We start from the raw sequence: 15,816 nt of genomic DNA, 5'->3' as shown, positions 1-15,816 counted from the left end.
TATTGAGAATCAAAGACATAAGCATACAATGAAAAATAACTTAATCATCCTTCGAGTAAGGGGAATAAGATCTATTATACTAGTGTCAAATTCAAGTTTGTGCCGAGAAGATAAAGCGATGCAAATAACATAAGCCTAATCGTTGAAATTATTAAGCTTTAACCAAAAAGGAGTAATAAAATCATCAGGTCGATCTTGAAAATCCAAGAAAAACAGAAAATTATGTTCAATTTTAAGTAGTGATAATAGTGAATTATGTTCAATTTTAAGTAGTGGTGATGATGGTGGTGGAGAAGTATAATCACCGCCAGCCATTGAAAAACGATGAAAAAAATAATTTAAGTTAAACACCAAGCTCATATCATGACAAGAGATAGGAAAATATATAATATATTTCTAAATAATTTTTTAAATATATGCCTAAAAATATACAATAATATACAATATATTCTTAAAAGATAATATCCACTAATAATATCCTCACTAATAATATCCTAACAGTATTTTTGCTATTTATTGTTGGTTTGTATGTTTGTGTTACTTTGTATACTTGCTTGACCGTTGTGACAATGGTGGAGGTTTGTGAAGAGCTTTGGGTTAGGTGCTTGGTCGGAGCTTGAGCGACGGAGCAAGACGACTGATCAAAGTTTGGTGATAGTGATGGTGAACAATAGTGCAACGAGAAGAAGAAACCATTGGTGAAAAATTAAATGAAAGAAAGAAAAAGTAAATTAATTAATAAAAGTTTTATGTTAATAAAAAGTAAAAGAAAATTGAAAAGAATTTAAATTAAATGATTTTTCCTTTTATAGTAACCGTGGCTCAAGTATTAATTAGGTCGAAAAAGGTATTTGGTTTATAATTTTCAAATTTAGGAATCAATTATGTAAAAAAAAAAAAAATACCAATACAAAACTTAATTGTCAAAATAACAATCTCAGCATCAATATCATAAGAACATAATCAAAGACTCCAATTTGTTCTTCTCTATACAAAAAAATACCAACTTTAAAAAATATTATGCTACATCAAATTGTTTGACGTGAGATTAACTCAAAAAGGAAAAAAGGGTCTTAGGACTGAAAATACATAATTTGAAATTATCAAACCATAGTAGAGGGCTTAAGTCAGCCAAAACCACATGGTACAAGGGTCTTGTATAAAAATTGACCACAAACTCAGTAACTGGATTATTGTCAAAATAACAATCTCAGCATCAATATCATGCCAACATACTCAAATCCACAATCATATTCAAAGCATCATACCAATATAGGTGTAAGAGGAACATGCCAAAATTACACCGCCTAAGCAACACAAAGTAGCATAAATGAATAAATTAAGGATTAAAACTCCATGAATGAAACATTTGTCAACAACACAAAAAGAACAGACAATGGAAGCCAAAAAAAAAAAAAAAACAAGATACAGGGCCTTTGAGATTTCATCTTCCTCTACTAACCTACATTAACCGGTGCAATAAGAAACAAATATGATCTCAAACCCCTGATGTTTTTACTAAGAAATGGCCATAATAAGTAAACCTAAAAAATAGAAAGAAACAACATAGCAAAACCCCTAAAAAATAGAAAGAAACAACATAGCAAAACCCACAATGCATTATCCCCTCATTGTTTTTTGCCATTGAATACAAGCTCTTTTTGGATCATATCACCAAAATATCTCCCTTTAGCCCTTATTTGCAACATCCCTTCCATATTTCATAATCCTAATATGAAGTACGAACCATGAACTGATCTAATCCTGAGATTCACTGCTCTTACCACTTCCTTCACCTTCTCTCTCTTCCAACAATCTCCCACCTTCTTCATCTGCTTGTGCAGTCTTCTTCTGTGCTTCTTTGGCCTTCAAAGCTTGTAACTTTGAATGATTATAGTAAGCAACACCCAAAAACGCCAGTCCATACCCAAACAAGTTGATGGGTGTCACGGTATCCTTGATGACAGACCAAGAGAAGGCAATCAACAACCAGTCCTTGACAACCCCAGCTACATTCATGGTCAAAGCAGAGGTCTTTCCAACAAGTAAGAACACAGCTAGGTTCAAAGCAAATGCACATATAGAGTTGGTCCCAAAAATGACGAAATCGAAATGGAAACTCGATGTTTCTTTCAAAACTGGGTACTCAACGAAAACCCATGGGACCAAAAGGAAAACAAAGCAGCATGGAGCAACGTAATATAACGAAGTAATGGGGTTCAAGGTGATCCCTTTAGAAGTAAGCAAGATTTGGATCATGACCAACCTGGTAGCCTCAAAAGCAACAGCTCCCAACTGCAAAATCACTCCCCAAGTGTCGAATTTAGCTTCCCCATATGCTGCGATGGCGACCCCAAAAGAGATTGACAACATGTTGACCATCGTATCGTTCTTGTACCCTTCTTTTTTAAAAAGGACGCCGATGGAATACACGGCGACGGGCATCAACGCTTTGAGCATCTGGATGAAGGAAACGGACAAGTAAATGTAGGCGGAATTGGAGAGCCAGAGGCTGAGGGAGTAAAGAGCGCCGATGGGGACGACGGAAGAGAGGTAAAGGTCTCGAGACATGGAGACGGGCTCGACGACTTTGAAGACCTTGATGAGGAGGAAAGCAAGGGAGGCACAAAAGGACATGTGGATCATGGTTAGAGAGATTGGGAAAGGCCAATTGTACATCTTCTTGTCGAGGATGTACTTGTTGTAGACGATGACGGTGAAGCTGAGGAAGATCCAGATTGCTACGTAGGTGTAGGAGAGAAGGATCTTCTTGATGACGCCGTCGCTCAATGAACCGCCTTTACCCATTGCTTGTTTTTGGGGTTTTGAGAGGTGCCCGGATCGGAAAAAATGGTGGAAGAATTGATCGGAGATCGGAGATCGGAATGTGGGGGGATTTTTCTCTATGTGGATGCTGAAAAATCAAGATTTGATTTGTTTTTTTTTTAATGTAGTGAAGGATGTTATCTTTTTTGTTTAAGGTGTGTTTTCTTTATGTTGATGGAATGGGCCTCTTTATGGGCTTTTTTCTCTATAGTTTGATACCATTTCCCTTTTTTAATTTTAAGATCCACTTAAAATTTTGACCCCAATAATTTAAATTTAAATTCGATGCAATTATTTAAATTTAAATTTTCATCCCATTAATTTAAATTTAAAATAAATTTAATTTAATTTAGTTATAAAATTAAATAATTTGAACTTATTTAACCTGAAAATGACCTATCCTGAATGATTCATACCCAACATATCTAGATACAAAAAATAAATTTGAGATAAAAAATTGAATTACCTAAACTTAAAATTATTTGAACTCAAAACTAATATATAATTGAGATAATCTAAATCCAAATTATTCATAAATTCTCTAATCCTTAAACTAGAGGATATTGAACTCTTAAGCACGCATAAACTCATGATGACCTCTTACTTATTGCAATATCAATCACAAAAATAAAAAATTAAAGATCAATTTGAACCGTGGTGTTTGGATGATTTGTAGGATACAAGTTAAAAAACGTGACTCTTCGAATTAAACAGAACTGAATTTTTAACTTAATTGAATAATTAATTTTAATTTTTATGATTTTAAATTAAATATTTTATATTTTAAATAGTATAAATAACTTGATTTTTTATATAAAAATATTTTTAAAGAAATACAATACAAAAGTTATTAATTAATTTTATTTACTTAAAAATTATTAATTTTTAATAGTCATGAAAAATACTTTAAAACTAGTTTAAAAAGTCAAAAGTTACAAAATAAAACTCACTTATCAAAATAAGTTAAAAAAGAAAAAACTCAAAACTCAAATTTTATATGAAAAGTTAAGAATCAAACTTATTTGAATTAACATGAACGATTTAAAAAAAAAAATGAACTGAATTGAACTAAACTCATTTCTATGTGCTAACACTCGGTGGACAAATTTTATTTCTTTTTTAAGAATTTATACTATAAAAATTTGACTCAATTAATCAAAATCGGATCTAACTTAACTTAATTAGATCATAAAAATTCAATAATCAAAACTTAAACAACCAAACTTAAAATATGTCTTCCAAAAAAACATGAAAAACACTGATCTAAAATAACTTAAACTCAAAACTATCCTAAAACCACAATAACCGACCATGTAAATTTCCATACAAATACAAAACCTCCTTGCATTTGAATGTCAGTCAGTGCATTCCACAACAAACCACATTTAAAAATCTTACATAAATAATATAACAATATTTTATTTATTTTTCATGTCAGATGTTGGAAAAAGATCAACTTCGTTATAATCTATTCACGTTTTAATTTTGCTTTTAAATATTTACGGCTTTAAATTTTATTTTATTACTTTTACACAAATTTATTAATTTAATATTAAATTCTACACCAATTTTAACTTTTCACTTATTAAAATTTTATGATTTCGAAAAAGAAAACAAATTTATGATCACAATTACTTATCTTCTCATATATTTGGTTATAATTTAAGTTGAAAAATTATTTTTAAAATAGATATAAAATAGCATATATTTAGTAGCTCAAGTTTAACCCTCGCACTGCAAAAGTCAGCAAACTAATTTTTTTTTTATATTAATTTTTCTTTTTGCTATTACTATATGATGTTTAATCATATTAAAAAAATGTATTTTGAGAACTTAAGGGAATAAAAGGAAATTTATAAATGTTCCTCCACCGACAACTGAAAGGACTTGTGACTGTTAATATAATCAAGTAGTAATGATGATTATTGATGATTATAGTACCAGCCTGTAAATCTAACTACCTTTTTGTCTGTCCTTTTTATTATTTAAATTCCTTTGGCAAAAACAAATTAGTATAGAGACTACACACGACTGATGTCAATACTTAAAAGTAGAGAGAAGCCATTATCTTTACTTACATGTTTTTGCCGAGCATATCTCATCTGAACCTGTCATGAACGTTGGTATAGCTGATCAAGACAACTCATTATCTGAAGCGTATTATTGCTTTCTAGTTCAACTCCTCTAAACGCCTATCGCAAGCAAACCAGAGACCCTTGTACGCAGCTCGGGCTTTAACTTGAAAAGTCAACAATCCTTGAACCTTCATAGCGAAACCAACCAGCCACTCACCTACCAACTCTCGAGCAACCCCTCTGCCCGACCGCTACTCGAGAACGCCCTGTTCGTGTTGGCCTTAAACCAGCCCACATCCGACGGGCGCTAGCGGTGATGAGTGATGACTTGCCTAGCCACCCGATAGCTGTTCATGCAGACTCATGTTAGCCATGCTACGCGCCCATTCAACAGTCGACACCACTAACTCATCTATGCTGCTGCTGGAATTGCGGAAAACTAACTCGTTCCGGCTCTTCCAGAGGCGCCAGCAAACAATGCCGGCCATTCACCATCCGTCCATTCTATGCTGCCCCTATTCTGCATGTTCCACCGAAGCCACTCCTGCAACGAGCCATAAAAAAGCATTCGTCCATGACCCAAGGACGATGGAGTGCCACACCCCTTTCGCAAAGTGGCAATCCCGAACAACATGCATAGCAGTCTCTGTAGCAACCCCGCACCAAAGGCAATGCACATCCTCAGACATACCCCTATGAACCTTTACCACGTTCGTCAGTAAACAATCATTCCACAGCAACCAAAAACTATATATTTATGTATATATATCCATCTTATTATAATATTAATAATAACCAACGGTACAGTGATAAGATATTTTCCATGATATATATAAAATATGAGTTTAAAAATTTTGAATCCACAAAAATATTTTTATTTTTATATATTGACACTTAAAATAATTATAATATTTAATTTAGAAATATTAATTAAAAATTTTAAGGTAAAATAAATTTTGTAATAATTATATATTTAAAATAATTATAATTTAATTAAAATTATTACTTAAAAAGTTTTTACAATCATTTTAAAAAGTTTTTTAATTTTTACTTGATATTTTTTGCTACATATTAATTATATATTATTTAAAATTATTATAGTCAATTTATTGACTATTAAAACAATTAAAATAAAAATTAAATAGTGAAGAGTTTATTTTACAATATATCAATTTTTTTATTGTTTTAACTAATGCTTTGATAAGAGAAAACTTTTATAAGTATTATATTTGAATTATCAAAATAATTAATATATTTTAATAATTTTTATTATTTATTACTTCAAATAATTATTACATGATGTAAAAATTTACGTTGTAGGTTGAAAATAGTACAAATGTTTTGATTATATTTTGTTAATATTATCAAAAAATTTATTGAACTACAAAATATCAATATTTTAATATGGTATTTGAAATTTTCTTTTATTATATTGTTAGATAAGTTAATATATTTTAATTATATTTAACAATTTGAATAATGAATTAAAAATATATTATTTTAAACTAATTAAAATTAATATGTGGCATTTCGCACCCGACCCAGTCGCCTGATCCGAGTACAAAATATCACATTTGTTACTTGAACAACTCTGGCTAATCATATACATTGAAGTGCATTAAGAAATCAAAATAAACGCCATTTATTGCAAACCTTTTAAAGCAATTCAATTATAAGACTTTAAAATCAAGTTGAGAGCATTTTAAAACAATTCTAAATATCTAGAGGTGTTTGAGCCTAGGTACAAGTTCCTAAGGGTTTAATTGCAACAAAATAGTGTAGGAATCCTGTCTAGGGCTTAGGTATGAATACCAATGATCTAAGGTATCGGTACCTAAACCTGTTACTAAAGAAATTTAAATTTTGTTTGCTAAACATAGGTAGCTAGAGTAGAGGTATCGAACCTCTAACTCCTGCACTACAAAAATTACCCTGTAATAACTTATTTTGGTATTAAACCCTACCAAATCATTTCCAAGACTTATGAGATTTAGAATTCATGTTTCAAACACCATTTATGCTTATCAAACACATTCACATATGACCACCAACCTGACCACAAAATTACCAACTCAAACATCAAAATAAGCTTACTTGGCATGTAAGCAACTCATAGTTTGTAATATATACATCATGTAAGTTTCATAACATACCATCATTTCCATATAATTAGACCATTGCACACATATATGCATAATTAAATTAAGAACCTCTAATGCCATAAACTCAAAATCATCAAAAGTGGACTCCAAAACTAGTATTGATCCTTGGTACATGCTGTTTGTAACAGCCCGATTTAGACCCTAATCGGAACGGTAGTTTCGGGACCATGAATCCAAGTTAGAAAAATATTTTAAAATTATTTTCTTTTTTTATTTTGTGTGAATTTATATCTATGAAATTTTCGTAATTTAATTTTGTCGTTTAGGTATCCGATTAAATAAAAGGACTTAATTGCGTAAAAGGGAAATTTGGTGGTCATTTCAAAAAGGAACCTAATTGTTAATGGCTTTCTAAATTGGAGTGTTTATGTTGTAAATATTCCATTAGTATATTTTTTGGACGGTAATAGGCATATGTTATAATGGTTTTATATTAATTTTAAAAGGTTAAATTTGTAAAATAGTTAATAACTTATATATGTTATAATAAAACATATAATTAAATATTAATGTTCATATTCTTGTTTCATCCACAGAAATAACAAATAAAGAAAGAAAAGAAAAAGAAGCTAGGGTATTCGGCACTTTGAAAGCTCAATCAAGGTTCGTTTTTGCTCGGTTTTTGATAATTTTTACGTTTTTGAGATCGTTACTTCAAGTACTACAAAACTCATGCTTGAATTTTTTATTTTGATGAATATTTTGAGTTATGCCATTGTTGAGAGCCTGTGATTTTTGTTGTTTGATAATGAAATATAAAAGATATGTTTTAGATTAACATATTTTGTATTGGAGTTTTTGATGATTTTGAGTAATTAGGACTAAATTGCAAAAATAATAATTTAAGGGACTAAAATGTAAAATAAATGAATTATATGGGCTTATATAGACATGGGTAATATTCGGCCCAGCTTGGGTATGGAGAAATTTGGTGTATTTTGTGTTTTGTGTAATAGGAACTAAATTGTAAAAATTATAAATGTTAGGGGTAAAACGGTAATTTTTCCATATATGTGTTTTTGGACTAAATTGAATGAAAATATGTTTGAATGAACTTAATTTGAATATGTTTGGATCAAGAACCAAAGAAATTGGATATGGATCAGGGGAAAACGAAAGTCGTTGACTAGCTGCCCTATTCCATTTTATAACGTCCGAGGTAAGTTTATGAGCAAATAGATGTGTTTAATTGTAGTTAAATGCTATATATATATATATATATATATATATATATATATATATATATCTGTTATGAAAGGTATGAATTTAGATTTGTTATGGTCGAATATGAAAAAGGCTTGACTACAACATTTTCGAATTTGTTTCAACCGAGTTACGACGTCCGAAAGCCCCGTATGAACCTTAGGAATAGTTAGGATACATATGTCATGACATAGGATTCTGATATATGTGTGCGAGTAAGACCATGGCATCGATATGGATTCCGATATATGTGTGCGAGTAAGACCCTGTCTGGGACAGTGGCATCGATTTGTGATTACATGTAAGACCACGTCTAGGATGTTGGCATTGTACGATATATATGTTATTATTCGAGTGTCCTATCCAATTTCGAATGGTTCATCGGGCATAGATGAGTTGAGATCGAATGTGTAAAACGAGCTAAATAGCCATGTATGAATTAGCTTGTTGTTACCTAAAATAAGGTAAGTGTATTCGGTCTTGAAACTATTATTGAAATGAGCATTAAAATTTTGCATGTGTGATTATGTGTATTCGATTACATAGTTTATACATGTATATAGAAGTATATTATGACTCATAAGTTTGTGTGTTTGTGTGTATGTGAATTAAGTTGACAATAATTTGTTTGGCTTTGGAAATTAAATGGTAATATGATAATTTGGTGATATGAGCATTCGGTCAAGGTGACTTTTATGAATGAATATTTATATATATATTATGAACTTTATATGTTTGGATTTAAATGTGTTATAATATTATAAGTTGTCTTAGTTTAATTCGGTTGATAATGTTATAGAGTTGTTTATTTGCGTATGTCTTACTAAGCTTTAAAAGCTTACCCTGTGTTTTTATGTGTGTTTCTATCTTATAGATTTCTTGGGTTCAAGTTACAAGCTCGGGGATCGTCAGCAAAGTTTATCACACTATCCACAACTTCGGTATTTAAATAGTTGAACTTGAACTATGGCATGTATAAGCTGGAACATAGTTTTGAAATGTGGAATTTGGTTATGTATATAAAGCCATGCGAAAATGGCTTGCTAATTATGCTTAGACTTGGTTTCATATGTGCTTAATTATAATGTTTAGTGAGCTGGTTTTGTTAATTCAATTATGCTTGATTGTGGGTTAAATTCGTTTTAGTTAAAATATTAAGTATTATGAATAGATGATGTTCTTGGTAGGTGTTTTACGCAATGAAATGGCCTAATTATTATGCTTGAGTTTGGTTTTGGTTAAATTATAGGTTGAGCTTATTTTGATTATCATGTTGTGTGCTATGGATGAGAGGCATTTATGATATGTGTTTTGAGTATTAAAATTGATTAATGACTTTGGAAGTGGTATGAATGTATTGGCCTTAATAAGTATATATATATATATATATAGAATATTTGGATAATTTGAATGTGATTCAATCTAAGATTAGATACTTATGTAAAGTTGATTTTAATAATTAAGTTTAGTTGTTGGATATGTTCGGTTATATGCTGAAAATAAAATAAGGTAGTTACTTGACTAGTAATTTGGTTCTTGATTATATTAGTATGCGTTGGTTTATAATGTGGGAAAGATATATTGATCACGAGGTTTCATGATAGGTTTTAAATATTTATAATTACTCGTTCTTGAACTAACTATTATCGCGATGTAGGCAAGTGTACCTATCGAACAGTAGTATAGTTCGAACAGTAGTATAGTTTTAGCAAGACCGGATTGTCGAACCCAAAGGAACTAAAAGTACTAGTAATGACTGTCTTTTTATTATCTAGCCTAAGAATAATAGGGTTTTGTTTTAATTAACTAATTATCTAAACTAAGAATGCACAAAAAAAAGAATTGGGGAATTGCTTTTGGGAAAATTGATTGACTTAAGACAATACTTAAGGAAAAATCCACCTAGACTTTACTTGTTATCCTGGCTCCGAACCGGACGATTTATTCATTTAACTTGTTCCGTAGGGATCCCTAAGTTATGTTATTATCCCTATTTAAGACTAATAACGTCTAATCCCTAGATTGAATAACCGAGACTTTTCTCTAATTAACACTCTAGGGTTGCATTAACTCGATCTATGAATCCCCTTATTAGGTTTCACCCTAATCCGGCAAAATCTTGTTACCCTATTTCTAGGCGCGCAATCAACTCCGCTTAATTATGATAAATGTACTCTTAGACAGGGTCTATTCCTCCTCTGAATAAGAGCTTATCTTGAATTAGTATCCTGGGATATCAAAACAAGAATTAAGAACACATAATTAAGAACAAGTTAAATATTTATCATACGATTCAGAAAATAATAACAAGATTCGTCTTAGGTTTCATTCCCATTAGGTATTTAGGGGATTTAGTTCATAACTAAATAAGAAAACATCTCAGAAGAATAAAGAATACAAAACATAAAGAAAACCCAAAACTCCTGAAGGGAAATTGAGGAGAGATCTTCAGTCTTGAAGATGAATCTGACTTCTGAGATGGATCAATCGGCTTCCTTGGAGTAATTCCTTACTCCCCCTTCTCCGTGTCCCTTTTCTTCCTCTTATAGGGTGTATTTATAGGCTTTGGAATGCCTAGAAGCCCTCAAAATTAGCCTTTTCCGAATTGGACTCAACTTGGGCTCGGCAGGGACACGCCTGTGGCACATGCCCGTGTTCGATTACTTCAGGCCGTGCTCGAGCACCTTAAATTGACACTGCTGTGGTCTGCCTGTGAGTGAGGAGGTCCAGTAAGTCTTGATTTCATACTTTGGCCCATTTTCTCCATTTTTAGCCCGTTTCTCGTTCCTTTTGCTCTCACATGCTCTTCTAAGTATAAAACATGAAATTAAAGCATTAGGAGCATCGAATTCACCAATTCTAATGAGAAATCATCCATAAAATGCATTAAATATGGGGTAAAAATATGTATAATTTACGGTTTATCAAATACCCCCACACTTAAGCATTTGCTTGTCCTGAAGCAAAATCCTCAACTCATAATTAAAATAAATTCTCCTCAACTTATAATTCTTATCGATAATATCTCAAAATAATCCATAGGTAATCATACATTGAGAATTCAACTAAAAGAACATAAAAGTTTCAAACATTCCAAGTTGAGTATTTAATCATGCAAACATAGGTGTCTCTCCGCATCTAAGTAATTACCTTTGATTCAGAATATCATAGAGTTTCACATCCTCACTAAAGATTCATTCAAATCACTCGAAGTGTTTAAGGACAATAAATGAAGCACTCAATAGTCAATAATGAAAAGTCATTACCATAGGCTTGTATGAAAATCAAATCTCCACCACTATAATTTAAAATGATACATCAATCAAAAGGTCTTTAGAGGGTTGTAGTGCGGCTTGGTTAGGGGTGTGGTCACAAGTGAAAGAAAGGGTTAGAATCGAGATTGAATTAAAAATTGCCTAACTAGAAAAGAGTTAATCTTCACTTGCATACAATGAGCTTCTTCTCGAATATGGAATTACTAATATATGTACATAGTTTTTTTTTAAGAACAAGTTAAATATTCATAGACTAACTTTTTACAAACAAGACATAGCTAAGCAATTTCCTCAACTCAAATCTCGACAAAAATAGGGATTGAATTAGGGGGTTTCAACAATAATGGGTTAAAGGTTAATATTAAGGGTAACACAAGAAATGGCTTATTAGGCTCAAGGGGGTTTACTAGCGGTTAATCGTGGAGGTAGGCTTTTCATGGCATGAGTGGGTTAATCCTAAGTGCCTTAATCATTTTGATATATCAAATCAAATGATGTGGTCTCGACATGCATAATCAAGCATGTTCTAGAATCGCAGTTCAATATTGACGCACTCAAAGCAATAATAAAAGTGAGCATGAAAGAATTAATAGATGCTCAAAAGGCTAAAAAATCTCACAAAAAATTATGGCTTTTTGATGTTTAGACTCGTGAATTCCAATTCAAAGGAATACCTAGACTTGGGGAAACAACCTATAATTTTAAATTCTTAAAAATCAACTTATCATGCTTGATTCTCTAATGTCTTAAGGTTTAAAAAATCAATGCATAAATACCTATGTTTTAATTCAAGATATATCAATCAAAATCATAAATCAATTAAAATTTATCCTAAATATGATATGAGAGCTTTTCAAGAGAACAAGGTGATCATTCAAGGATTTTTCTGGTAGTGACATGAATACCCCCTACACTTAAAATGTACATTGCCCTCAATGTACAAAGAGAGATATTAGAGTATAAAAATAAGATAGAGGGAGGAGTGAAACTTCCTGTATTAAGAACGGATGATATCCTTGGATTGGCGAGATCAAGTATTGAGATACTTTGGATGGTAAGCTGGATTCTAAAGGTAAGCCCACCCCCTTTTTTTTTTTTTTTTGAAAAGGAGAACAAATGAATCTTAAAAACTTAATAAAAGAGAAATTAAAATAAAATAAAATAATTATTCTAATTTTTTAAGTGGCATGGCCGTAGCACACGCCTGTGTGGTTCGTGTCCCATCCATGTTCGTCACGAATTGTGATGTCGTCACACGGCCTTCTTGCACGTCTGTGTGTATAGGCCGTGTGGCTACAAGATCGTGTTGCATGGCTGTGCCTAGCGTGGTTCGTTTCTCCCACGGTTGTGTAGGTTTGCGCACGCCCGTGTCATTCTGACAGTGTTGTCCACGGGTGATAGACATGGGCGTGTCGCACGCCCGTGCTAGTTTCTCAGTTTCAACCACAGGTTTTCCACACGGGCGTGTGACACGCCCGTGTTGTTTTGGCAGGCTTGACCATGGCCATGTCACACGGCCGTGGCATTTTATCGTAGCCCGTGTTAGGGAAATCTTTTGCCCTGTTTTCACACAGCCTTAAGCACACCCATGTGCTTGGCCGTGTCTCTGTGGAAACACTTGTATTCAAGATCTCTATTAGTAGGTTAGGAGTTAAATACCAAAATTTAAAGAAATTAATAATGTTAGTGCTCGAGTTGCCTCCCGAGAAGCGCTTATTTATAGTCTAAGCTCGACCTACCTCTCCGTTGTATGGCCATGGTGGTTCGAGGAGTTTATACTCCTCATTCCTGCTATCAGTCTCATTAAAATAAGGTTTTAAGCGGGTGTTGTTTACCTTAAAAGTGCCGAACCTAGTATGACTCACCTCCATCGTACCAAATGGAAAAATACTGAGTACCGTAAGAGGATTTCTTCATTTGGTGTGGTAGTGACAATATGGGGATCTACGGCATCTAAGAAGACTTTATCACCAACCTTAAGTTGATTTGGAGAGGTATCGGGCTTGTTTTGGTGTAGTTTTGGTTTATCATGTGTTTTCGGTTTATGTGCTCACCATTCGTCTAGCTCCTCTATCCGTAGCCTTCATTCTTCATGAATGTGTCCTCTATCAGTTCTGTAACATGGCTCGTGAACTTCTTTGAAGCTCAATTTCTACAAAGTCATATTGTCAGTTTAAGTAGATTGGTGTGGACCATTACCTTCAATGTTCGATGTGATGCCAGAATTACGAGCTTGAAGGGTGATCATTTTGTCTCCCACACGAAGTGTAAGCTCACCTGTGCAAACATCAATAATTGTTTTAGCAGTTGCTGAAAAAGGCCTCCCTAAAATCAAAGAGGTGTTATTATCCTCCTCTATGTCTAGAACAACGAAATCAATGGGAAATATAAACTTATCTACTTTCACTAGTGCATCTTCAATAATACCCCTAGGGAATCTTATAGTTTTATCTGCCAATTGAATGCTCATCCTAGTTTGTTTAGGTTTCCCAAGACCTAGTTGCTTAAACATTTTGTAAGGCATGACGTTAATACTAGCCCCTAAATCAGCTAATGCATGATTTATATCTAAACTACCAATTAAGTAAGGAATTGTAAAACTCCCTGGATCTTTCAATTTGTGGGGTAGCTTATTCTATAGAATAGCTAAGCAGACTACGTTTAGCTCCACATGCGACGCTTCGTCCAACTTCCGCTTATTTACTAAAAGCTCTTTTAAAAATTTCATTGCATTCGGCATTTGCGACAGAGCTTCAATAAATGATAAGTTAATATGTAATTTTTTTAAAAGTTTAAGGAATTTACCGAATTGTTCGTCTAAGCTGTCTTTCCTTGTCGCGTTAGGATATGGGACACGAGGTCTATATTCTTCATTCACCGTTTTGTTATGACTTACCTCACTTTTACCTTTGCTCACCACAATTTCTTGCATCAATTCTGGCTCAGGCGCAATGAATCCTTCCTTATCTTGAGTACTAATTGCGTTGAGGTATTCCCTTGGGTTAGGTTCAGTATTGCTTGGTAAGCTACCTTGTGGTCATTCAGAGATTAGTTTGGATAGCTGGCCTATCTAAGTTTCGAGTCCTTGGATCGATGCTTGTTGATTTTTAAGTGCTGTCTCGGTATTTTAGAAACGGGTTTCTGACAACGAGATGAATTTAGAGAGCATCTCCTCAAGGTTTGGTTTTTTCTCTTGTTGATAAGGTGGCTGTTGAAAACCCTAAGGATTTTATGGCTTTTGATTCCCTTGACCACCCTAGGAGAAATTTAGGTGGTTCCTTCAACCTGCATTATAAGTATTACTGTATGGGTTATTTTGAGATCTAAAGTTATTGTTACCCATATAGTTAACTTGTTCCTCTTCGGTTGTAGGATTGAAGGATTGATATTCTGTATGCATACCTCCTCCCCTTGAGTCACACCTTATTACTAGATGTACCTGCGTAGAACCAAGTAAACCATCAATGTTTTTGTTGAGAAGTTCTACCTGATTTGACAGCATAGTAACTGAGTCGACATTATAAACACCGGCTGTTTTTGTTGGCTTAGTCCTCATGACTTGCCACTGATAGTTATTTAGTGAAATTTCTTCAATGAATTCATAAGCCTCTCCAAGTGTTTTGTTGTTGATGGTTCCGCCAACAGCTGTGTCAACCATTTGCCGAGTCGAGGGATTCAGACCATTATGGAATGTTTGTACTTAATGCCAAAGCGGTAACCCATGGTGAGAGCACCTTCTCAGTAAGTCATTGTATCTCTCCCATGCATCGTAAAGTGTTTCTAAATCCATCTACATAAAAAAAGAGATATCATTACGTAATTTAGCCGTTTTAGCCGGCGAAAAGTATTTTAGTAAAAAAATTTCGGTCATTTGTTCCCAAGTAGTAATTGACCCTCGTGGTAACGAGTTCAACCACTGTTTAGCTTTGTTCCTCAATGAAAAAGGAAATAACCGAAGACGAATTGCATCATCAGAAACACCATTGATTTTGAAAGTCTCGCAAAACTCCAGAAAATTCGCCAAGTGAGTGTTGGGATCCTCATCCTGCAAACCATCAAACTGAACAAACTACTGTATCATCTGAATTGTGTTAGGTTTTAGTTCAAAATTATTCGCAACAATAGCAGGTCTAACTATACTTGACTCAGTTCCTGTTAAAGAAGGTTTAGCATAGTCATACATAGTACGTGGAGCAGGATTTTGATTAGCTGCAATTGCAGGAGGTAGCTGATTGCCTTGGTTTTCAGCCATCTCTCCGGTTGGGGGTTGAGTAT

At 33.1% G+C, this 15,816-nt stretch overlaps 1 protein-coding gene and 1 non-coding gene across 2 annotated transcripts; one reads left to right on the top strand and one right to left on the bottom strand.

Annotated features, from left to right (window-relative positions):
- Window positions 1–1,322: 1,322 nt before the first annotated feature.
- On the bottom strand, window positions 1,323–3,025 carry LOC108486693 (probable sugar phosphate/phosphate translocator At5g25400). The gene has a single exon (XM_017790875.2). It carries the CDS (start codon window positions 2,806–2,808, stop codon window positions 1,759–1,761), a length of 1,050 nt encoding a protein of 349 aa, XP_017646364.1. The 5' UTR covers window positions 2,809–3,025; the 3' UTR covers window positions 1,323–1,758.
- A 12,232-nt stretch (window positions 3,026–15,257) lies between these two features.
- LOC128294464 (small nucleolar RNA R71) lies at window positions 15,258–15,364 on the top strand. Its single transcript, XR_008284774.1, has one exon. It is a non-coding gene; the product is annotated as a small nucleolar RNA R71 (small nucleolar RNA).
- Window positions 15,365–15,816: the final 452 nt, after the last annotated feature.

Source organism: Gossypium arboreum, chromosome 6 (genome assembly GCF_025698485.1).
Source record: "Gossypium arboreum isolate Shixiya-1 chromosome 6, ASM2569848v2, whole genome shotgun sequence".
Lineage (NCBI taxonomy): Eukaryota > Viridiplantae > Streptophyta > Magnoliopsida > Malvales > Malvaceae > Gossypium > Gossypium arboreum.
This window is presented reverse-complemented; position numbering and strand designations above follow the sequence as displayed.